General features: G+C 38.2%; 1 protein-coding gene across 1 annotated transcript; it reads left to right on the top strand.

Moving 5' to 3' along the window:
- The first annotated feature begins 13,544 nt into the window (after positions 1–13,544).
- On the top strand, positions 13,545–19,617 carry LOC113344022 (translation initiation factor IF3-4, chloroplastic-like). Its single transcript, XM_026588092.1, has 9 exons — positions 13,545–14,013; positions 14,104–14,152; positions 14,290–14,349; positions 15,341–15,393; positions 16,670–16,725; positions 16,832–16,865; positions 18,328–18,400; positions 18,498–18,590; positions 19,131–19,617. The coding sequence occupies exons 1-9, from the start codon at positions 13,715–13,717 to the stop codon at positions 19,353–19,355; spliced, it is 942 nt and encodes a 313-aa protein (XP_026443877.1). The 5' UTR covers positions 13,545–13,714; the 3' UTR covers positions 19,356–19,617.
- The last annotated feature ends 6,222 nt before the right edge of the window (positions 19,618–25,839 follow it).

Genomic DNA, 25,839 nt, shown 5'->3' with positions numbered 1-25,839 from the left:
GGCACGGTTTTCACAAACCCAGTAAACGTATATCTCAAGTGTGTGTGACAACCTAAGTTTTCGATCTAACGGTTGAGAAATATTAGCTTGAATCTAAATCAGGTTTTCATCTAACGGTGAATATTGATTGCTTTGTAACTAAGACAAAACCCTGATTTGAAGACTATATATAGGAGACATCTAGCATTGGGCAAAACTAATCCCCACACATCTGTGTGATACTAGTGCGCTCCCTAGAGTCGATTCTCCTCTAACCTTTGGTTTTCTTCTCTAAAACCAGGTTAACGACTTAAAGACTTCATTGGGATTGTGAATCCAGACCAATACTACTTTTATCGTAGTTGTGTGATCTGATCTTGCATCTTCTATCGTACGAGTACAATCTTTGATTGGCTTGAGATCGTGAGAGTTCTCCGATAGGCAAGATAAAGAAGTCACAAACATCTTCGTCTCACTGTTTGTGATTCCTCAACGTCCTCTTGTGTATTCAAGTAAGACTGTTGAGAGGTGATTGATTAATCTAGGTTGTTCTTCGGGAATATAAAACCGGATTATCAATTGGTTCCTGTTCACCTTGCTTAAGACGGAACAAAAACCTAGGGTTTTCTGTGGGAGACATATTTATCCTTTGATAGACTTTTCTGTGTGAGACAGATTTGTTTATTATCAAGTCTGCGATTTTGGGTTGCATCAACTCTTGGTTGTGGGTGAGATCAGCTAAGGGAATCAAGTGCGCGTAGTATCCTGCTGGAATCAGAGGTTTAGGAGTACAACTGTACCTTGAATTAGTGGGAGACTGATTGGGGTTCAACTATAGTCCAGTCCGAAGTTAGCTTGGAGTAGGCTAGTGTCTGTAGCGGCTTAATACAATGTGTATTCAATCTGGACTAGGTCCCGGGGTTTTTCCTACATTTGCGGTTTCCCCGTTAACAAAATTTCTGGTGTGTGTGTTATTTCATTTTCCGCATTATATTGTTTATCTTTATAATTGAAATTATAGAGGTTGTGCGTTAAAGGTTAATCGATTGGAGATACGACCTTGTGGTTGTTGATTTCATTGATTAACACTTGGACATTGGTCTTTGGTACCGTCCAAGTTATTCCTTGTATTTGATAAAGACTCGTTATTGTTTTTAGCTTGAGTAAAAATCAAACCAAGAGAGAGACATTAACTCCTTGAGATACTTTTATCTAGATTGAGTCTGATTGTCTAGTTGATTCTCTAGAAAAGTATTTCGGAGTTAGTCCATACAGATTTCTAAGCAAAATATTGGGTGGTGTTGTTAGACCCCCGCTTTTTCAATTGGTATCAAAGCAGGCAAACACGTTCAAGACCTTACAAGTCTGTGTTTGTAGTGATCTGACTCTATGGACAGTAGTGTTATCTCAATAAATGCACCACCAGATCCAAGGATTTAAGAGTTCTCTTCCATGACTGATTTAATAAAATATGTAGAAGAAATTCTATCTAAACCTCCACCAGGTTTAAAATCCCTTGAAGTGTTTTCAGGGCTTGAAAAGAAGCTTGAGAGCTTATCTCTTGATGTTGGGTTATACCTCCAGAAAGAGGAAGAATCTCTTGACAGGCTAAATCAAGTTATGATGAATAATATTCATGTTGAGGTTGATATTGATTTACTAATCAGTGAGAGCAATGCTTCTCCTCCGCGTAATCCAATTAGTTGTGATAAACTAAACGAATTACAAGAGGAGTTTAAATCTCAGTTATCTGAGTGTATCACCTCAAAGCATGAATTGATTCGTTGCTCAATTCCTGACACTTCCTATCAAGATAGTAGTATTGTATTCTTTTATGAAGAATCTAGGACGTCTCTTTTTATCAAAAGAGTTTCCCCTCGCAGTGCTAAAAACTATCTGCAGAAACTGTTTTTTATAAGTTGGAAAACAAGAAATCAGAAACACAAATCTTTTTGGATTCTCTTGAAGTTCTTTGATAGACTTATAAAAACAGTTCCTTGGGTGTTTCTCAACACTACAAGATTTAAGAGTTTTTAGAAAGAAACTCTTTCTTGGTACCATGGTGAGCAAGACATTGTTCACCTCAACACAACTTGTTTGTGTTGAAAGTGCATCCTCACCCAAGAAATGCCCTGCTATGTATACGGTGAGGGAAGCACAACAACTGGGGAGCACGGATTATATTCGGTAAGGCGGTAGAATTCAATTGGACTTTTCTAAAAAGGTATGTCTATAAACTTGAACAAGATTTGTACTTTTATTTGCTTAGAATACTTATAATAATCTTGCTTATCGTTCATTTCTACCTAACTTGATATGTATTTAAGGTTCTTAAATGTTTAGGTTTGAAAATAATAGTTTGGGATGTTTGGACTACATGGTACACATACCAAGTATGCATAACAACATTTAAAATCAAAATCCCGGGGTTTAAGTTCGCAAACCCGTATGCATACTTGACGTCGATATTCGGTAAACCTGTTTTGGCCGTAACTTCTTCGTCCGAACTCGGATTTACCTCATTCTTTTTGCATTCTCTTCTTTATTGAATTACCTTCAAAATGGAGATGAGAATTGTTTAATTTGGATGAGTTAATATTGGTCTTTGTCCTGTCTCTTGTTTTTTAGTGTTTGTTCCGTTTCGTTGCACTTGTTCTATTCTCTTGGACTTGGGCACTCGGATTCTTGGAGAAATCCTATTCTAAGCTATTTTGTGGCTGTTACAAGAGTGATGTTGGTGAATCATAAAGAAGGAAGTTCGAGAATGGGTAGTAGTTCACATTGCTATATATTCTTGAGTGTTCACAATCATCTCATGTGAACTATGGTGCATAGTCGTCAATGACTTTGTATGTTCTTCTTTGTTAAGAAAATCTTTTTATACGCTTTTGTTAACCACTCTTGATATAAATCCGTGCGAAAAAGATTGATTCTACCTTCTAAGGGCAAAGATTGTTATTGCAGTATTAATCTGTTTGATTTTGAAGTATTGCAATATTTCTATGGGATATGTATTGTTTGCATCCGTGAACTTGAAGGTCCCATATGTTGTCAAAAAGTAAAGTCGTTCATAAATTGGTATTCGTATTGATGAAAGGACGACTGGACTTTTGACAAATACAAAAGTTATACCTATGCAGTCATTTATTTGATGGAAAATAGGGTAAAATCTTTTGTGTGACAAGGATAAAGTCTATTATGTCATTATGCATATAGTGATGGAAAGATAGAATAAATCCGTGTATGTATTCTGCGGTATTGATCTTCTTTGATCCATTCTTTTTGTATTACCGTGAAGGCTCCATTGTGTGTCTTATGTTGAGCACGATACAACTAAGTCGATTATTCTTATTGGCTTTGTTGGTTGTTCCATAAGATGCTATATGTTGAGCATTATGAACTAAATTAATCATCTTGGTTGGTTATTTAGTTATTTGCTCCGAAAGTCTTCTTTTGTTGAGCAAAACTTTTGACAATTAAATTGATTACCTTCGTGATTAGTTTGGTTGTTTGTATTCCAATTAGATTAATTATGGGTTCTCTTGTAATTAGTCTAGTTGAGTTTTCATATATTCCACAAGTTCTTGTGTTGAGTATATGAACGACTATACTAACTATGTTCTATTGGTTGATGTAGTCGTATATTTCGTAAGGTTTTCCTTATGTTGAGTATGTGAACGATTAAGTTAGTCATCTCCGTATGATACCTTAGTCGTAGCTCCGTAAGTTTACTTATGTTGAGCACAATCAATTAAATTGATCACTTTTGTGGTTTGATTTAGTTGCGTATTCTAATTAAATTAATCATGGGTTTACTTGTGATTAATTTGATTGAGTTCTGGATATAGAAAATCATTTTCCTATGGTTTTTAGTGTCCAATTAAAAATCCTTCTTTTCTTTCGAAATTAAGGTCGCTCTTGTTGTTCTCTCGGGAATGACATCAAATAGGGGAGAGTTCTTTTGAACTTGTGCTTAATGGTAATATCTTGCGGGGTGTGCGGCTGTGGAATTTTATAGGGGTTATCTTGTATCTTAAAACTCCTTGATGAATGCATTTAGCTTCGGCTTTATGATTGCATCTAAATTAAGTTGGTATGTATTTCTTCTTTTAGTCTATGAAACGTCTCTTCTCAGAAATTTCATTAGGAACCCGTTCTTGTACCTTTGCCAATTTTATTGACAAAAAGGGGGAGAATTAATGTGTAGTTATACTACATATACATATGGTTTTCGGATCATTGTGTAAGGGGGAGTGGTTTCCATGTGAGATGGAGTATTGACTAAGGGGGAGTGATACATATCACTGTAGTATTATTGTTAAAGTTGTGATGCAATTGGAATTTGATGTTACATAATAATACTATGTTACTGTATAATAATGATCGAGAATCTCGATTTCTCTCATTGTTATAGCTACGGATCTTCAACAACGGTGATGCTAAACTTACAACCTTTGGGATCATTGGAGTACTTGGAAGGACGAAGTTTCAGGGAATGTTGAAGATTAGACTATGGAATAGGAGCCACTAAAGTTTATCTTTTTTGTATTCCATATGTATTAATAGTTTTGTCACTAAAATGGACAAAGGAGGAGATTGTTAGAGCATTGCTCGGTCGACCTCGCATGCGTTGCTATCTCAAGCATGTTTGTCAATGTTAGTGATCAAAACTATGAGTCTTGATTTCTAGTCTACATAGCTAAGTCTCGGACTAGGATAGAAAAGTGTAGTTGAGCTCAAGGACTTCATGGCGATTCATCATACAACAACGAAGATCTACTCAAAGAACCGTGGAACTTCATCAACAAAAACGTATGTGGAGACTTGAACTTATCTATCACTCAAAAGTCTATCTCTTCTATCTCCTACTTCTTATGAGACAAAAGTCGTATGCTATATAGACTGGATCATACACATTTGATATTTCGAGACGAGTATATCTCGCCCACCTATATCTCGAAATCATGTGTTAGTAAAGCGTTTCGCTTTGATCGGGTTTATCTTCACCTAATGACGAAAGTCATAATGTTTCAATCACTTTGAAAATCGCTTTGACGAGAAATAGTGTAACAACTATATAACGTCCTCTAAGAATGTTTCAATGGTTGGAATGAGAGTTTAGGTCTATATAACCAATGATGGATATAAGCATTGTGTGGAAACACATATGTGCATAAGTCTTATTCCTTAATCCGAAGTTTGCGAACTTTGTTGATTGAGAGAAACCGGAGGAATTGGCTTTGCCAAGTCCGCGAACTCAGTTTGCGAACTCAGTCCGCGAACTGACAGAATTTCTCTTGCCGAGAATTTCTGCTGGGATTTTCCAAAAACTTGTCTGCATGTTTAGTCCGCGAACTCAGTCCGCGAACCTAGTCCGCGAACTGGCGGAAGTCTCCTTGTCGAGATTTTCTGCTGATTTTAGATAACTCTGCCGGTTGTCTTAAGTCCGCGAACTTGTTTGCGTACTTGAGTAGGTTATGATCTAAAGATGTGCTCTGAACATGAAACTTAAATTAGTAAGGAATGCAGTATGCAAACCGTGGCTATAAAGTTCATAGCCGATTCAATCGAATCGAATCATCTTTGTTTCAATTGTGTCTTGTGTAGTTACATAAGATCTCATAGCAATTGAACAACTCTCTAACTAGTTCATTTGAGTCAATTGAACTAGTTATGGTGAAGAAGAACAAGGTGAATATGAAATGATCATATGGTTGACCTTTTTGGTTACTATGTTGAACCAACATACACGTACACGTTTGGGCATGGTTTTCACAAACCCAGTAAACGTATATCTCAAGTGTGTGTGACAAGCTAAGTTTTCGATCTAACGGTTGAGAAATATTAGCTTGAATCTAAATTATGTTTTCATCTAACGATGAATATTGATTGCTTTGTAACTAAGGAAAAACCCTGATTTGAAGACTATATATAGGGGACATCTAGCATTGGGAAAACTAATCCCCACAAGTCTGTGTGATACTAGTGCGCTCGCTAGAGTCGATTGTCCTCTAACCTTTGGTTTTCTTCTCTAAAACCAGGTTAACGACTTAAATACTTCATTGGGATTGTGAAGCCAGACCGATACTACTTTTATCGTAGTTGTGTGATCTGATCTTGCATCTTCTATCGTACGAGTACAATATTTGATTGTCTTGAGATCGTGAGAGTTCTTCGATAGGCAAGATAAAGAAGTCACAAACATCTTCGTCTAACTGTTTGTGATTCCTCGACGTCCTCTTGTGTATTCAAGTAAGACTGTTGAGAGGTGATTGATTAATCTAGGCTGTTCTTCGGAAATATAAGACCGGATTATAAATTGGTTCTTGTTCACCTTGATTTCGTATCTTAAGACGGAACAAAAACCTAGGATTTTTCTATGGGAGACAGATTTATCCTTTGATAGACTTTTCTGTGTGAGACAGATTTGTTTATTATCAAGTCTGCGATTTTGGGTTGCAGCAACTCTTGGTTGTGGGTGAGATCAGCTAAGGGAATCAAGTGCGTAGTATCCTGCTGGGATCAGAGGCGTAGGAGTACAATTGTACCTTGAATCAGTGGGAGACTGATTGGGGTTCAACTATAGTCCAGTCTGAAGTTAGCTTGGAGTAGGCTAGTGTCTGTAGCGGCTTAATAGAGTGTGTATTCAATTTGGACTAGATCCTGGAGATTTTCTGCATTTGTGGTTTCCTCGTTAACAAAATTTCTGGTGTCTGTATTATTTCATTTTCCACATTATATTGTTTATCTTTATAATTGAAATAATACATGTTGTGTGTTAAAGGTTAATCGATTGGAGATCCGACCTTGTGGTTGTTGATTTCATTGATTAACACTTGGACATTGGTCTTTGGTACCGTCCAAGTTATTCCTTGTATTTGATAAAGACTCGCTATTATTTTTAGCTTCAGTAAAAATCAAATCAAGAGAGAGATATTAACTCCTTGAGATACTTTTATCTAGATTGAGTCTGACTGTCTAGTTGATTCTCTAGCAAAGTATTTCGGAGTTAGTCCATACAGATTTCTAAGAAAAATATTGGGTGGTGTTGTTAGACCCCTGCTTTTTCAAATATATCTTACTGTCATTTCATGGGTTGATTGATGTGCAAGAAGTTTATACATTCTTCTGCTAGCATTTGTACATTAATACTGAAATAAATCTTATAAGATGTTGTCTAAGTAAATTCTGGCCTTGGTTGTGATAACGTGGTAAGTAGGGAATTATGAAACATATATGCCTCAACCAAACTCCTCAGTTATTGGCAGAGAAACTCCAATATCGGAACTACCTAAAACATGATACATTCATAGTCAAGACAACATGTATATATACATGGTGATTTATCTTTGTGCCTGACAAAGTCAGATCAACCCAATCCCCCGATGAACAAGCATTGTGGATGAATACCATCATTTTGGATTGGATGTATCCCACTTTGAATTAATTTCAAAATGATCTTAGAAATACATTGAAATAAAAACATATGTGGTCGCAGGAATTGCCTTATCACATGTTACTAAAGGAAAACAAGTCTTACTAGGGGTATAATTAAGTATAAATACCCATAGGTTTGGAAGCCTAATTTTATAAAAAAAAATTAACCCTAGAGCTTGCATACCATGCTTCAAGCTGGCCCCACCCCTATGGATCTGTGCAACATCTAAGAATTAGAATTCGCTATTTATGACAGAGATTGTCTTATTCAAATGTTATACAAAGAGTATATTACCACAACATCTCTTGACCAAGGGTATATACTTGGGGGTGCAACCGTGAAAGCATGGAAAAACAATAATTATCGAATTAGTTAATAGGGTAAAATTAATCAATAACAACAACAACCTAAAACATGCGTAGTTACGATCACTTATTACTGACAACAATCAAAATCCCCCGGCGTTACGTCATGAGTTATTTCCTAGTTTATAGTGAAAGAGAATCGTTGGATTATATATCCGTTAGCGAAAGTGTCATTACTGAGTGGCAAAAAAAGAATTCATGGGAAAAACTCTACCAATCCACATACTTATACCTCCGGATAAATTCTTTGTCGCGATTCACAAACCACACAATTTGTTGGTTTGTCAAATAATATTGCCAATCTGGCAAGTTATCACACCCGCAAATACACCTTACAAATTTCTGGCATGGATATAACCGGCATCAACGTAGTTCAACGAATAAAGCTTCACCTACAAATACTTCAGCCTTATAAGTTTGCACCAATGCAAACAACACCTACACAGTTCTGCAACGGAAGTATTTCGGCCTTCTTTTCCTTATTTTTTCTTCTCAAATGCTTACCATAAAGCATCCAAACACTTCCATACATTGACTAACACAATCAGCCAACCAAGAACACTTAAGATATGACATAATTAACCCATTTTGTTGCATCAAATGGAAGATATACAAAACTTTTCCACTAAGGGACTTACACAAACTTGTTCCTCTTGAACCAAGCCTTGACCTTACCAAAACCTATTGAATTTCCTATGCCTTTTCACTATTTATACAACAACTTTAATGGACAAAACCTGTGCACGACACTTTTGCATGCGTGGACAACCATTTGTCCTGTACCGCAGTTCCATAATTGTCAATAACTGTGCCAACTGGCCAGTTTCTTTTCTAACTCGAGACGGGATTAAACACATGTTCCAAGGAAGTTATGAACATATCCCTACGCTTATAAACTTCCTTTATAACCGTGATTTCTTGTCTCACACTTCATACACGCTTGTAAAGTCAATAACCAACTCCTAACCGTTACTTGAGCCATAACGTGCAACCTTTGCGCATTACTGAACTTGGCCTTGAATCAATACTCAACCAACATGGCTTTGTAGTTGTTTTGGCCTAAGCCAATGTACATATAACATTGCGCTACAATCTTCTAAGCCATTTCCTTAGCTCATTCTAGTTATTCATGTGTTATATGCTTCACTTAGCCAATTTGCTCGGCGTTAGCAATGCCTACTCTTGCGTTACTAGCTTGTTTGCACTGTCCAAGATTTGGCCAGCCTTGAACTAATGCATATGCCAACTCTTGGCCTAATTTACATTCTCACATCATCCTTGAGTTTGGGCCAACTCAATTCCATGGATATGCATTAATGCCAACATCACATGTTACGTTTGTCACTTTGGCCTTATCTTGTCTTTCCTTCAATGAAGCTTCGCTGTGTCGACCAATAAGCTTCATTACTTGGCCAATGTCCTTACAGTGTAGTGCAACCTTTGCGCTTCACTGGCCCTGCAGGATCTCGCTATCTTAGCGCTTAACAGTCTATGTAGTGTAGCATCATCTTGGTCGTTGACTGACTAGGCATGCTATGCTGTTATGTGCCATCTTGGACGTTTACTAGCCTGACTGGTCATAGACCTCCCCCACCTAATCCTTTTAACGAGGGCGTTGAATGCGATCCAGTATAAACATTATACTTATCTTAACCTTCACTGCATGCATTCTCAGAAACCATTCTGAAATTCAACAATCTTTGTTGGCTTTCTCAAAACGCCTTAGCCAACTTCCATGCCTTAGCATCAACATCACTTAGTACTGCCCTGCTATTGTTCTCATATAACTTGAGCCACATCTAGCAATACGCTTCAGCTGCTACTCAAATCATGAATCAATACTCAATTTCAATCTTATAATTCTTCTTAGCCAATTCTCAAATTAGGCCTAAATCATTTACGCATAAGTGTAAGCACATAATGATTCTTCTCCAACTGATCACTACGATCATTGACATAGTCTTTCACCTCCCGAATTTTCTTTTTTTCATCTAACTCGACATGACAATGACTTATAAACGACTTGTCCTTCGTTTTCAATCAATTTTGCTGGCTCATGCCTTGGACTGTTATCCTCCAAGCCCTCCGTCAAGCACGTCACAAAGTGTATTGGGGTTCCTATCACATAAGATACACGAATCTTACACTTCACGCCTTGCAAATTCTGATTATGCAAAATCCATTTAACAACTCATTTTTTTGAATGTGGACACTAAGTATAAATTCTCTAAACTTAGGCCATATTGCATACCCGAACATAAACTTGCAAGCTTTCTTTGCCTAACTCTCTAAAGCAAAACTATTGAGTTGCACAACCCATTTATGCAACTGTGACTAACTATCTTTTGGACATAACATAGCTAACCCTTTAGCTGTCCATATGCATTGCCTTCAAAGCCAATATGTCTCCAACTATTCCTTTGCATTGTATTGCTTCTTTTCTTGGAAAGAGTGTGCCTTTCTCTAGGCCATGAATTCTACCCAACTCATGCTTGTCGATATAATGATTTTTATCTTGATGTATTGCTGGCACTGTCGCTGCCCACCCATCATCACATATTTAATCCTCAAATAACAATATCATTTTTGCATCAACTAGAACCCCGGTCATATGCTTTGCTTATTAGCATTCATCTTGTCTCACTATTGCACACATTAAGCATAGTATGCTATTGCAGCACTTCCCCATGAACTAGCTTTACATCGTAAATAAATATGCAAGGCTTTATAAACAAAAACACCTTCATTCATTACTGCTCTTACATAGTAAGACCATGTACCATTACATGATTTATCTATCAATTATTTTGGAAAGCTAAAACTTCATTAACAGAGCAAATTGCTTACACCAAAGCAAATTATACACAAACTTGAAAACTCAAATAAAAGTTTGTACAACCAAACTCTACACATAGAGTTTGCAACAACCAGCAACTAAGGCTAAATAAAACAAGTTCAGAAAATACCATGTTCTCTGCGCCAAGTGTTTCCAATGGAGACAACAACATTCCTTCTTGTTCTTGATTAGTTTCTTCCTTTATCGAAGTGAGTGACAACTTCGCTGCGAGGTGTCTTCCTTGAACCTTCACTTAGCTTAGTTTGGCCTTCATGAGTCTAGCTAGAATGAATATCATAGTCATCCCCAACTGATGCATTAAGTTGCGCCTTGAGTAGGTAGCTTCTGGCGAAATGTAAGCCTTCGCAAATGAAGCATCCCATATACTTCCGGGTTGAAGGGAATAACTCATCTTCCTTTTGATCATGCTTACGTTTACTGCCTATAGATTTTTCCTTTCGTCTGACCTTTCCTTCACGGCTTTGCACGTCTTCAGTTGGTCAATCATTAAGCCCTCTCACTACTTGAATAACCATCTGAACGCTCTGAATTTTGCACTTCTTGAGTTCAGCAGTGACCCAAGAAATCGCACGGGACAAAAATTGGAACATTTGATCTTCTTCCCTCATGCCACGCACTTCTTGCACCAATTCAAGGAAGTTTTCATCATAGACCTGTGGTGTAGCCATCATTTTTAGCCTACATAAACTTTCCCTTGTGTACCAAGCATCATTGCTCGGCCAGAACTGACATCTCAGTCCTTTTTTCATGTCATTCCAAGACATGGGATTGACATAACCAACAACTTCATCTTCGTGCAGTATAGTTCTCCACCAAACCTTGGCATCACCACCTAGGTAATTTCCTGCGAGAGTTACCATTAGTCATTCCCCAATTTCATTCGCTTCAAAGTATGCCTCAACATCATACAAGAAATTCTCAATTTTTCTAGCATTTCATGTTATCACTGATTTACCTGCGAAGGCTTGTCATCTCCTTGGACATTAATTTAGCATGGCCTATTAGTGTGGACTTCGTGTCACTGAATTTCCCCTTTAATTCAGTCACTTAACCATTGGTTTCGCAATTTAACAAGGTTGTATCAGACACCTTGTCCTCCATTGCACCTACCCTTTCGTCAAATTCTTTGAACCAAACTGATGTTCTTCCTTCAAGTAATTCTAGCCTGCCATTTTCTTCAGAAACAAGAGGAATATTAAGGAAATCACAACCTATTTTTATGGTCATATCGCCAACATCATCGTACTCCTCCAATTGATCAAACGTACCCGGTATCATAGTGCCATTGAAACCCATTTCTAATGCAAATTCTCTGAATATAATACTCCGATTACTTGTTCATAGAAAAACATTTTAAGAAATAAAGAAGCACTTGTGTATTATCCAACAAATACACTTGAACTGTGTACTAAACACAGCTCTGATACCCGAATTGCCACACCTGCAAATGCACCTTGCAAATTTCTGGCACATATGTACCTGATAACAACGTAATTCAGTGAATCAAGCTTCATCCATGAATGCTTCAGCCTTATAGTTTGCACCAATGCAAACAACACCTACATAGTTCTGTAACGAAAGTCTTTCGGCCTTCTTTTCCTTCTCTTATCTTCTCAAATGCTTACTATAACACATTCAAACAATGCTATACATTCACTAACACAATCAACCAACCAAGAAAGCTTAGCACATGAAACAATTAACCCATTTTATTGCATCAAATGGAAGATATACAAAACTTGTCCACTTAGGGACTTACACAGACTTGTTCCTCTTGAACCAAGCCTTAACCTTACCAAAACTCTCTCAATTTGAGTCTCACAATCAACTGTGCAAGCCTAATGAATTTCCTATGACTTTACACTATTTATACAACAACTTTAATGGGCCAAAACCCGTGAACAACACTTGCACATGCATGGGACAATCATCTGTCCCATACAACAGTTCCATAACCGTCAATAACTATGACAACTGGCCAGTTTCTTTTATAACTCGAGCCAGCCTTCAACACCTATTTCAAGGCAGTTATGGACACATCCCTACGCTTATAAACTTCCTTTATAACCGTCATTTCTTGTCTCACACTTTTGGCACACTTGTAAAGCCAATAACCAACTCTTAACCTTCACTTGAGCCATAACGTGCAACATTTACTGAACTTGGCCTTGAATCAAATCATCAGCCAACATGGCCCTGTAGTTGTTTTGGCCTAAGCCAATATACAACTAACGTTGCGCTACAATCTTCTCGACCATTTCCATAGCTCATTCTAGCCATTAATGCTTCATATGCTTCACTTAGCCAATTTTCTCAGCATTAGCAATGCCTACTCTTGCATTACTAGCTTGTTTGCATTGTCCAAGCTTTGGCCAGCCTTGAACTAATGCATAGGCTAACTCTTGGCCTAATCTACACTCTCGCATCATCCTTGAGCTTGGGCCAACTCAATTCCATGGATATACATTAATGCTAGCATCGCATGTTGCATTTGCCACTTTGGCCTTGTCTTGCCTTTCCTTCAGTGAAGCTTCATTATGTCTGCCAAAAAGCTTCATTACTTGCCTAATGTCCTTACAGTATAACACCACCTTTGCGTTTCACTGGCCCTGCAGGATCCCGCTATCTTAACACTTAACATCCTATGTAGTGTAACATCATCTTGATCGTTCACTGACTAGGCCGACTATTCTGTTACGCGCCATCTTGGTCGTTCACTAGCCTGACCGGTCATATAAGTCCAATAGTGGACTTAAATTGGCAAATTGCCAAAGCCCATCGGACTTGCCCTATGGTGTATAACGACCCACATGGATGGACCCAAAGGCAGCCTTATAGGGGCTTAAGTTCACAATCCGAAGTCTAACTCACCAGTCACCATGCCTATGGCTTAAGCTGCGAAGCAAAATGTGGATAAGGGACTAGTTGGTTAACCTCTTCTTTTTCGTCCTCTTCTCTTCTCTTCAACTCCAAGCATATTCTTTATATCTCTCTCAGACACACCATTTCTATAATCAAGTACATAAACCAAGGGCTCATGTGTAATTAGGGTTTCATTCATCTATAGTATCTTCCATGGCTGGAATTAGTAGCACTAGTTTTACATGTAAACCACTCTTGTCTAGAACAACAAAACCACCAACTTATTCTCTCTCATCAATTGAATCAGCCATTGCTGGTGTTAGAATTTGTAACCCTGAATTTCTTAAAATTGATTCTACTCATGTCCATTCTATTTACTTGCCTTCTGCTTCAGTAACAGCACGGTATGGTGGGTACCGTCCACCACCACGACCTCGTCCTAGTCAAGGGAGGTCTAGAGATATGAGACAAGTTGAAGAAGCTGACCCCTGTCTTGATATTTCCAGTGTCAGGTGTTCTTTGCCTCAGAATTTGACCTTTTTGTTACTTGGGGTTCGATTATTTGTTCTGAAACTAATGGTTGTTCATATGTTCAATTTCAGGTCTAGTTCTGTAAGGCTTATTGATGCGAGGAGCAACGACACTAGGGTGGTGAGTACTCTAAATTTTTGTTTCATTTATCCATTAAATAAATAAAAAATATGTAGATTTTGGTCTTGTTTGGATAGCCATTGCTAAGGAAAATATATACTGTATTTTCTTAGAAATTTATGCTTTTACCGTTGCAGATTGGTGTGGTGTCTAAAAGTGAAGCCATTCAGATGGCCGAAGACGCTGAGCTAGACTTGGTATGTCACTGGAAACAAGTTAAAACCTCTTCATGTATTAGAATTTATAATGCTTGTTAGTCTCAATCTTCATTTAACAAATTATAGTGTGGCTTATGTCATATGTAATTGCTTTATTGAGCAGCAAAGCTAGTTTATTATAAATGTGTTACGAAGTACACCATATTGATATACAGGTATGCTTCAAAATAATATTGATATGCAGGTTTCAAAAAATTAAAGTGTTGTTAAAACTATGATTCCCATCTTTTTATATTTGTTTAGTTTTCTGTTTTCTGTGTCCTTGATAAACACAATTACAGTAAAACTTCGATAAATTAATAGCCTTGTGACCGGAGAAAATTATTATTTTAGCGAAGTTATTAATTTATCGAGTTAAATTTAGCCTGTGCAAGCCTAGTTGGGACCGGAGAATTTTATTATTTTAGTGAAGTAATTAATTTGCCGAAGTTCTATGTAGTGTCTCGTTCATTTAGTTGTACATTTTTTTTGGCAGAAGTGGAGATTTTGATAATTATTTAATGATGAAGTATGGGTTTAAATGCTTGTTTAAATAGCATCTGAAAATTTTGCGGAGCTCTTTAGATGTTCAATTGAAATTAAGCTGGAAATCTATGGCTTCAGTTATATATGCGTGAATACAAAGTTTATTTGAAAGAAACTTTGGATGCAAATCAGGATACTATATCCTACACCAGGAATAACAAAAAGAAAGAGAACAATAGGAGAATTGCATTTGCTTAACGGAAAGCTTCCATAAGAGATCATTATGGATGTTGCATATTTCATAGCTCAATTTACAATCATATCACTTGTACTCGTTCAAGTTTTTGACCGATATAGTTTTATTTTCAAATTCAGTAATGATGATTTGTTATATTTGACTAAACCAGCAATTTGTCTGTCCAGCTGATGTACTTGAGTACTGGAGAAGTCTATTTGGTTACCTGGATAGTCATTTTTGATTTTTTTGATTTACTTGATTCTGCAGGTAATAGTGTCTCCAGAAGCAGACCCTCCAGTCCTAAAAATGATGGATTACAAGTATGTTGTATTTGTTTACCTATCTGTATTCCAGCTGCGCCTTCATCAGAAATTCACTTTTTTAGGTTAATATTCGAGTCAATCGGAAGATTCCGTCGAACATTTGGCTTTATAGGAGTCTATGACAATCATAAAGGTCTTTTTCCTTATGTTTTTGTAGGTTGTGAAGAAACGATACATAGACACCTACTTAACGTCGTCAAGCTTAAAATAGAACTTGGATACAATTGAAAACTGATAGCACTACTTTGTGGCTTATGTCAGTCAAATTTTGAGAGGAATGAATGACTTCGATAATAGATAGCTCAGAACATTTTCTATGTCACCTTCGATTATTAATGTGGGATTTGGGTATAAATATTTGAATCTTGAAAGGTATATTCCCCGATCAGTGATCTACAAATAGCTCTTTATGGTGTCTATCCCAGGCTTGAAAGGCTTTCCTGACTCTTTTCACTTAGACCTGTAAATCTTTTCCAGCCAAATGCGTTAGATTGTAACGGCTTTGGTTGGATTGCTTATTTGTCCAATTTCAATGTAGTTGCTAAGTTGTTTTCATTTCAGTGCCAATTACTTTGAAAAGATCCAGTTTCATGATCTATGATTGTTACAGTTCCATTAGTTTGAGTGCATCTCACTGGTCTGTACATCTCTCTTTTATGACTATTTGAGGTTTGATGGGTTTTCTTTAGGTCTAGATATTCCATCAAGAGACAAATGCTGATTTTTGAGTGAAAATGTTTTGTTTAGATTTGTGGGTTGCTTTCAATTGCGTTTTAACAGTTTAAAGTTCTTTCCCTACATTGCTTATGATTCTGATGAAAAGTTCAGTTGTCCGTGAGTGTTTAATCAATATCAGTGCAACTAAAGTTTGCAATGGTCTGCAATCTACACATCTCTTGTTTGTTCATTCATGGCCATATTGCAAGGTGCACCTTCACTTCTAAAACATGGGCAGATAATCATCATGTCTCACCAAAAGATGTGCAATTCTGAACCAAAAAAAATCACCAATGTAAAATTAGTAGATAATGGTATTGACTGTCACCTAAGATCAGTTCTTACCTAGCTGAGACAGTTACATAACATCTATGTGTGATCCCTTGGTTATGGTTGTTTGCAAGTCTCTAACGTACTCTTTTCACTCTCTGTATCTTCGTTGTTTGGACTGGCTTTTTTTTCGAGCTTATCCATATTCTTTATTAGAACTGGCATTCTGCATTAATATCCATGGAAAAATCCAGATATTAATCTATGGTCATTTATATGCGTGCAGCAAACACAGATACGAGCAGCAAAAGAAAAAGAGAGAGCAACAAAAGAAAAGTGCTGGTGAATATCTTTTCCTTGAAACCCTTCAATTGAGCACTTTGTATTATAACATGCTAATTTTCTTTTGATGAGAGAAGTTTCTTAAGTTATTTTCTTCATTCTGCAGCTACCCGTATGGACATGAAAGAGCTCAAAATGGGGTAAGGTATCTTTCTTTTGCAATGATATTACACATTTCACTGATCATTTGGCCAATATGTCCAAGCTGTTCTGTTTTACATTGGCAATCAAGATCGCTATGAATTTGTAGAATTACATCTAGCTCAATGTAGTCAATCTCGGATCTCGGTCCGTCTCGGTTGGGACCGAGACACTGGTACAACTTTGTATCTGGGAGATTTTCGTTGAAATCTCGGAGTAACTACCTAAACCTTGCTTCCGAATTTTAAACTGAATACGTATATCACCGAACATTTTTCAAAGGCTTTTTAAATATTTTTTGAGTAAAGATGATATACTTGGCCAGTAGTTACAGCTAATCGTTTCATTGTATAATTTCAAACAGATTAAAATATTATTTAGCAAAGTTTTAACCGAATCTCGGTAGAGTTTTGTTAAGTAGTCAACTTGCAAGAGATATCAATGTTCCACCAAATCTCGGTATGAGCTTGGTGGTATACATTCAAAGAAATACCTGAAGGCTAGCTTCTTTCATTTTGATTTCTGCATGTTTCAGCTGCTCCTCGGATAGTGTGATGCCAGTGTATCTACATCCAGTTCTTCTCAAAAGTTATATAGCAAAGTTCTTCTCAAAAGTTATATAGCTAGGGTGCTCCAACCACATCCAATCTAAAGCACTTCGTGTTTGCTTTCAACTTCAGCCTAAATATGTATAGAGAATATACGGAAAATCAAATAGTCCGCTAATTGTGTAGAGACAGACAGATATATGAAGTCCGAACTTAACTGCATCATGTGATGATAGTTTCAGTAGAAGCTTTACCTTTTCAATCAAAATACAATCATACCACAACGTTTAAGTGCAAGATTAATTAGTGAAACTGCAATTTGATCAAACCCTTGTACTAAGGTCTGATCTCGCCATGAAGTTTGCTAAAAAGGTTTTAAAAAACCATATCACAGTGAGCATCACAAGAAGAGTGGTTTATAGAAGATCAAAAGGGCTAATATGTTTCGAATCTATCGATTATTGCAGAGATCGACAGATTTGACTAAAACTAATTTCACTGAGCAATTTTCTCGGTTTCCGATATTCTCGGCTGAGACAACCGTTTTTTTCGACGGAATATACGTCTTGGCGAATTAACCATACTGTCGGGCTCTACATCCGAAAAAGAGAAAGTCGCGAGAATCTCGGCCAAGATGTCTGAGATTGATACACTGATCTAGCTACTATATTACCAAGATGAATTTGGAATTAGGCTAAGATTGAATAGAAAGAGAGCGTAGAGGTCTATTATGAGATTTGCTACTACCACCCTTTCCCTTTTAATCATGTTAGTCAATTTCTTCCAGTCATGCAATTTCTTGCTCTTTGAGGCTTAAACTCTTCCTGTCCCGGAGGGGCCATCTTGTATTTTGTTTCTTTTCAATGCTTTAGGACCGAGTGGCATGGATAATAATTGTTGATTCCATGAATAGGTGCAACATTGATTCTCATGATTATTCTGTGAGATTGAGAGCTGCTGAGAAGTTCCTTAAGGACGGTGACAAGGTTTGTGGTATTTATTTTCTGAATAATGTGAATGGCTCATTTTCGTGTTCCCTTTTTCTTTTTGCACCACATTGTGATCTGTAAATCGATACTCCAGGTAAAAATCGTGGTCAACATGAAGGGTCGTCAACATGAGTTCAAAAATAATGCTATTGAGCTCATCAAACGTTTTCAGACCGATATAGGAGAGGTGATGCTCTACTTCAGTCATATGCCTTAAAATACCATTTGTTCTGTTTTTATTGTATTTATTATCATGCACTAATAATATCGCCAGTAGATAGTTGTTGTTTTCTTAATGTATTGATGAATATTATTTCTACATTATGATCTTAGATTGGGGCTCTTTTACTTTTTGTTTGTTTGACGGATAAAATAGGTAAAGTGTTATGTTTTATTTAGGAACAAAAGCACAGGACTTTTTAGTTCTTGGTATACATTCGTATTTGTTTCATTTCAAAATTTTGTTCTCCGTTCTGTCGTTGTCTTTATACACTAAGTCCAGTGATCTGGCCTTCTGAACCATTTCATGTACATTAATTTCGGCCTAGTTCGATAGGGTTATGACAATGATTTTTATCCGTTTCATTTTGTATTTTGTAATGACGAGAATTATTAGTTACGTAGTTTTAACACTCTCAGTTTTAGTTACTGCTAGGGTTTCTGATGTTTTAAGTTACATTTTTCTTAATGGAAATCTTAAAGAAAATCCCAATCTTGTTGTTTTCAGCTAGCCACAGAGGAGAGCAAAAGTTTCAGAGAAAAGAATATATTCATTGTCTTGCTTCCGAATAAAACGATTCTGCAAAAGGCGGTGGAACAGCCGAAGAAAAAGGAAAAGACAGTAGAAATTGGAACATCAGAGAAATCAGCAGAAATTGCAACATCAGGAATCCCAAAAGAAATTGAAAAGTCAGAAAAAACAACAGAAATTGACATATCATCCAGTGTCTGACTCTGAGCAGAGGTACTACTTTCACGGCAATGAACTCAAGATTAGATGATGTGCAGGTGATCTTGGTTTTATATTATTAAGAGTAGGATGATGATCGAGGGATCTGTGAATAGTCTTTGAAATGATATAGCAAATTCACCTTCAACCAAAAATGTTGTCATTGTAACGGTGCCAGTCCTCTCCATTTGGAAAGCATCTTGTATTACAGACGTTGATAGTAGAATTAAAATTCGTACAGTGATTTTGATCACTTCCACGTTAACAACTTAACATGCTGCCACAACCATATATAACACGCCATTGGAAGATTTCCGCGCTTTCAAAAATTACAACTAAGCATGAGGCGCCATGGCCAATACTCGGGCTGTAGGCAACAGCTTGCGAATGTATTCCAGAGTTTTTCATGTTCAGGGTTCAATACACGCCATGAAACAGCTTGCGCCATGGCCAGCACACGCCAGAATGTATTCCAATACCCGGACTGTAGGTAGGGCTGCACATGGGACGGGACGATACGGGTTTTTGCCTAGCTCAGTACCTTCCTATGGCCGGTACCTGTACCTGTGCAGTACGGGATGGGACGGGACCTGTACCTGTTTAACTCGGTACGGTATGGGAGGGGACCGATTCTTTACCTATAGCATATATAACAAAAAAGAAGAAGAAGATTACCACTCTTTGACGGTTTGACCCATTTGAGAAACGCTCGGATTAGTGGAGTATGTGTACCGAGAGTACACTAAATTCCTTTCCTTCTTATCATTTTTGAAGTCTGACCAGGAGAGTAATCGAATCAGATTTCTTCCGAGCACTAAGTATCTTACGGCACCAACAAGTCATGAGAGATTCGTTCTGGTAACGAGTGTTGGTCTCGAAGAAGAATTAGTTTGTTGGCATAGCTCGTGGCAGTGGTGGGGTTAATTTAATCTAAGAAATTGGTATCGTTTAATCGTGAACTGAATTAAGATGGACCGACTGAGGAATGAATTCGGGTGAGCTAATGGTCGTAATCAGTAAGGCAGTGGTGTTTATTGCCTGGTACCTGCAATGGGTTTGCTTAAAAATGGAATTGGGGTTGTCTGGTGCTGTTATCTCTAATGGATTTGAACATTTGTTACAAAATCAACATCAGCAGATGTGTGGATTTCTAAACATGGACCGAAATTGGGTTTGTATGGGGTTGTATGGAAGAGATGAAATTGGTCTACTTCGCAACCAAGTGAGAAGATTCTGGGATGGAGAATACGATAGAGAAAGGGTATAACCCCTACTATCAACGACTAGGATTTAACCCTAATTTCAACGGATAGAGATCCTCGATACTACGGGACGGGACGGGACGAGACGGGAATAACATAGAACCGTTACTCGTACCTACTCTAGGCACGGTACCAATTTTTGGTACTTGTACCTGTCCCATATGACCGCGATTCCGGGACGGTACCGATACGGTTCCTGCGGTTCCGGTACGGTTCCATGGGACGGGACGGTTCCTGTGCAGCCCTAGCTGTAGGCAACAACTAAGATTTCCGCCCCGTATGTTTGAATTATTATGGAAAAAAATTTAAAAACTAAGGACATGGAAAAATTATTGAAAGCTAAAATATGTTACTAGTAGTCTTTTACAGGGCCCTTTTACAGTGTGTTTGGAAACATTTTGAGAAATAACTTCTCGACTTATTGGGAACCAAATTTCAAGGTTATCTTTAAGCCTATTCCAATGCACATGTCAAACATTAGATTTTGTCATATATGCACCCACTATGGGTATACCAAAGTGCCAAACATATATGCCTATATGTCATATATATACTAGGAAATGACCCGTGCCGTAACGTCACAGGCTATTTCACAGTAGAACAATATTAGAGAATCCAATGCTAATATAGCAGTTCAATGAGCAATGAAATTATAGTAGTTGAGCACGGATATATGATGCCCTTAAGAGGGGAGATAAGCCTAGTGTGGGACATGGGGACTAAGCCCAAGTCCAATGAGAAAATACCCATAAGATAGGAGGGATAAAGGGGGATTAAAAGATAAGGAAGAGGTTATATTAAAGAGTGGGATTAGAAGTAATTAAAGAGATTTAGGACATGTGTCATGATGTCATAAAAGGAAGGACTTTTGGGAAAGTCTATATAAGGAAGAACAAAGTACAATGGGAAGGCAACTCTCTCTGTTACCATTCCTAGTAAAGTGAGGTCACTTGGTGAGATTAGGACGGGTAGAACCAAAACTAAAATCACCCTTCAACATTTGGCGACCACACCCGGAGACTCGTGCCTAACTCACCATGACACATCTGGAAAGCGCCAACTCAGGCGCGATAGAAAATCAAGCGACCGAGCATCCTATCAACCTCGATGAGGTGACAATGGAGGACGATGACAGCGAAGAAGTAACGCTGGCACAGGACGCTATCAAACAATTGGCGGGACATGGATCCCAAAATAGAGAGGTAGTAGCAACACAAGGGAAGAACGCACGAGTGACCCAGCTACCAAAACCCATGTCACCAGCCCTGCAAGACATGCAAAAGGAACTAGACGAGCGCTCACGAAGAAGGCACGAGCTGGAAGATTGGACAACACAAGAAGTAATAGCAGGAAAAAACACTCCCAAAGACAACCACTGCCATGTAAGTAGTCCATACCCGGCGAATATCCAAGAATACCAATACCCCGGAGATTACACTTCTCCAAAATTCAAGACATATGCGGGCAGGGGAACGCACGACAGCATCTCAGCCGATTCCTATCAGCAATGAATAATAGAGCCTCCGATGGAAAATTGTGCCTGAAGGAATTCCCCAAATCGCTCACAAGCACATGTAGATGGTGGATTTTCGACAAAGGCTAAAATCGTAAACTCATAATTATACGAAGCTTTGATTCAGCAATCAGACGTGAGTATCGAGACACGGGTCTCTCATCGAATTCTCAACGGAGAGTACTTTCTCTCAGAGTACATGTAGATATGTAGTCTCACGATTGGACAACGACATATCTCATGAATACTGAATACTTTCAGTGATTATTTCTATATAGTATCATGAGATGGACGGCTCCTAGACAGCTTGCTCTGCTAGTATAGAGCGATAACGTCTTCAGGAACAAACAACAAGTTTACCCTGACTATATAAAGGATATGACTTACCGACAAGCTCATATCGGGATAATTAATGCTCCTAGAAAGCTTGCTCTGCTAGTGTAGAGCCACAAAGTTAATTATTCCTAATTAAGATTAATTCTGCTGTGACATTCACTACTGAATTCCCAGAATAATCTACAATTGCTCCTCTTTCATGGTCGAATCCACGACTGGTCCCATGGAATGGAAATAAACAATTGTTCTGATTCCATGAAATCCACAGCTTGATCTCATAGAATAACAATAACTATATCATCTCATTACTCCGATTTCATGATCGAATCCACAAATGGTCTCATAAATGGTAATAGATAAATCTTAATTACTCAGATTCTATGGTCGAATCTACGATCCCATGGAATGGTAATGCTCACTTTATTATTCTGAATTCGTAGTCGAATCCTCAGCTGATCATATGAATTAGTAATAAACATCTTATTGCTCAGTTTTGTGAATTATTCTCCACCGAATTCCACAATTAGTAATAAATAATCAACAACCGGGCGTCTGAGCTACCTCTAAGTAAGCCCCGATTCAAATGATGAAGGTGTATTCAACGACGATACACTAACACTCCACGAACAAGTATTTCAAAAATATAACGAAACGATGAACCTATGCAAACTAGAGAAGAAAATAATAAATAATTAAAAATATTGACCAGGATGCTGGGAGCACGGACACACGACCGACCAACCGTGTCGTGGTCAATCCCACGCCAGTTTTATATTTTTAATGCATTTTTATTATTTTACATGATTTGATGAAAATTCTCTCATTGCACGCCAGAAAATATCAAAATTCTCAGGACTGAGACGCAGACGCCTTGGGGACACGAGCACGCTATCTTGACCGACCAAGATTGGCTCTTTGGCTCACGGAAGCCGGTCCCATCAATTTTCACAGTTTTGACCTAATTTGCACAATTGCTCGTATTAGGTCCAAAACTCTTCCAAACACTTTGGATTTTCATGAAGTGATCGTCAAGCGGTCATGTGACAACCCAGGGACGGTTTCATGACTCCATGGTCGGTCCCTCGCCTCGTCATAATTAATTAGGTTTTCTCACCTAAGACTCAGACGAGTATTTTGAATAAATGATTAAGCCAGCATTTAATCATTCTTCCAGCAACAAATCGTCAACTCTTCAAGAGTTCTTCGTATTTTCTCACCTGAGCATATGGACATTACATGGTTGATCCACGGTCCCATGTAGTCGCTCCCTCCTTCGTCCCATTGTTAAACTTATGACGAACCATGAATTGATCATCAATTGATCAAATTAGGGTTTCTGAATCCAAGGATCATCATTCCAGATTCCAACCTTAATAATTTTACGACGCCCTCATGGTCATTAATTTTATTAATTATGCTCGGTTCTACACCAGTGTTCTAATTAATATTTTTGGTACACTGCCAATAAGCCATCAGATGAGCAACACATGCTCAGACGATTAAATATTCAACAATTCATCACATGAGCAACACTTGCTCAGATGATAAATATTTGCTCAAACCAAGGAATATTGGTTCAACAATCAATATTCAACGATCTATCGAATGAGCAATACTTGCTCACTTCATCGTAAGAACTATACCTCTGTCTCATGACATGTTCAATTCATGAGTTTCAGAACATCATGTTCAACTCAGCAACTACATGGACTCATCGTCCCATCAAACCACGAAGTCATCAATTGACTAACAAACCACGAGACGTCAATCGTGTCACTTGGGGGATATCACTTAGGGTTTTGGTCTGGCGGTCTACGACACGTGTGTTCAAACACACGATGGAATGTGAGTAAGTCGTGCAATCAGTTGAAGGAATTCACGAGGTAGTGGGTGGAAAATCGACCAAGTCTCCACACGTTGAGAAACTGGTTTCAAACAGGATCACCACTTCCCCACTCCTTGATTCCATCAACTGTCACACTTCATGGAATCATGGTGTCTAAAATTCCAGCAATATAAATAAGTCTCTGAATCATGATTGAATCGGCATCATCAGTATCATCAATCTCATGTCAAAATGACAACACGAGATCATCAACTCATCAATTGAGCAACTACTCTCAATTGAGCAATTTCAATCACTCAGAGCTTATCGTATTCAGAATTCACACACCCACAATCTTTGATACCATTGATTCCACACATTTTTCATCTTCCCTCCTAAAAATCAACCCATCCTCTCTTGTGACCGAATTTACTCTGGAACGATCATTGTCTTGATTTAATCTGGAGTACTACAGATTGATCTCTCGAATCTAAAGCACCCCATTTGCAGCGGTGCATCTGTGTGAGGTTTAACATTTCGCTCGGTTCGAGGAGTCTCCTCCGTACGGTCGTCTCCTCAATTCCTTAAAAACCAGCAAATCGTTTTCCCCATCTACAGATTGGCGACCACAGTGGGAGGTCATTCTCTCGGTTGCAATCTCACAATTTCACAAGATGGTTGGTCTTAGGACTAATTCAACTAATTCAGATCAGAATATTTCAAACGGCAACAATCCTCATGTTACACCTGGCGGCATGGAAAGCAGAGGGATCCCGACTTTGGCAGAGTTGGCTCAAATCCTAGAGGTCCATACTAGGAACATGGACCTGATGAAGGAGACGATAAACCACATCCTCGACTTTCTCATCAGATTAACGTCCGAGTTAGGCGGTATCTCCACTCCAGAAGCCTCAACACCGGGGACTGAAGCGTCATCTGATCCTCAAATCAACAGCTTCACCATATACGAGAAGCCGGTGGAACAAGAGGTCACACATTTGATTGAAAATCTATGTGAACTCCTGCACTTCTCCAAGGATCAGCGCACAGACACATTTTCAGCACTCAACCAGATATCATCCAGCGTGCAAATAACGCCACCAACACCATCAGTTGAAGAAGTCTCCCTAGTGCCTGGGCATTCGATCGACAACATCTCTTTTGGAGAAGAAGATCGCATGACGGATGAAAGACACAACCGAGCATTGTATGTCACTGGTTTCATCAAAGGCACCAAATTTAGAAGAGCTCTTGTTGACACCGGTGCTTCCACCAACATTGTCACTATGAAGACTCTCAGGATGGCCAGATTCCCACAAGGTAAAATCATTCGCTATCCCATCCTAATGACAGGATTTGAAGGAAGTCAAAGCCATACATATGGATATGCATACATAGATTTGAGGGTGGGGCCGATTCGATCGAAAGCAAAGTTTCATGTGATCGAGCAAGAACCTGACTACCACATAATACTGGGACGCCCATGGCTCCATGATAACAAGGTGGTTCCTTCAACATACCATCAATGCATGAAGGCCCTGCTCGACAACA

The sequence above is a fragment of the Papaver somniferum genome, unplaced genomic scaffold (assembly GCF_003573695.1).
Source record: "Papaver somniferum cultivar HN1 unplaced genomic scaffold, ASM357369v1 unplaced-scaffold_70, whole genome shotgun sequence".
In the NCBI taxonomy this organism is placed as follows: Eukaryota; Viridiplantae; Streptophyta; class Magnoliopsida; order Ranunculales; family Papaveraceae; genus Papaver; species Papaver somniferum.
The sequence above is the reverse complement of the archived record's forward strand: the minus strand, read 5'-3'. Positions and strand labels throughout refer to the sequence as shown.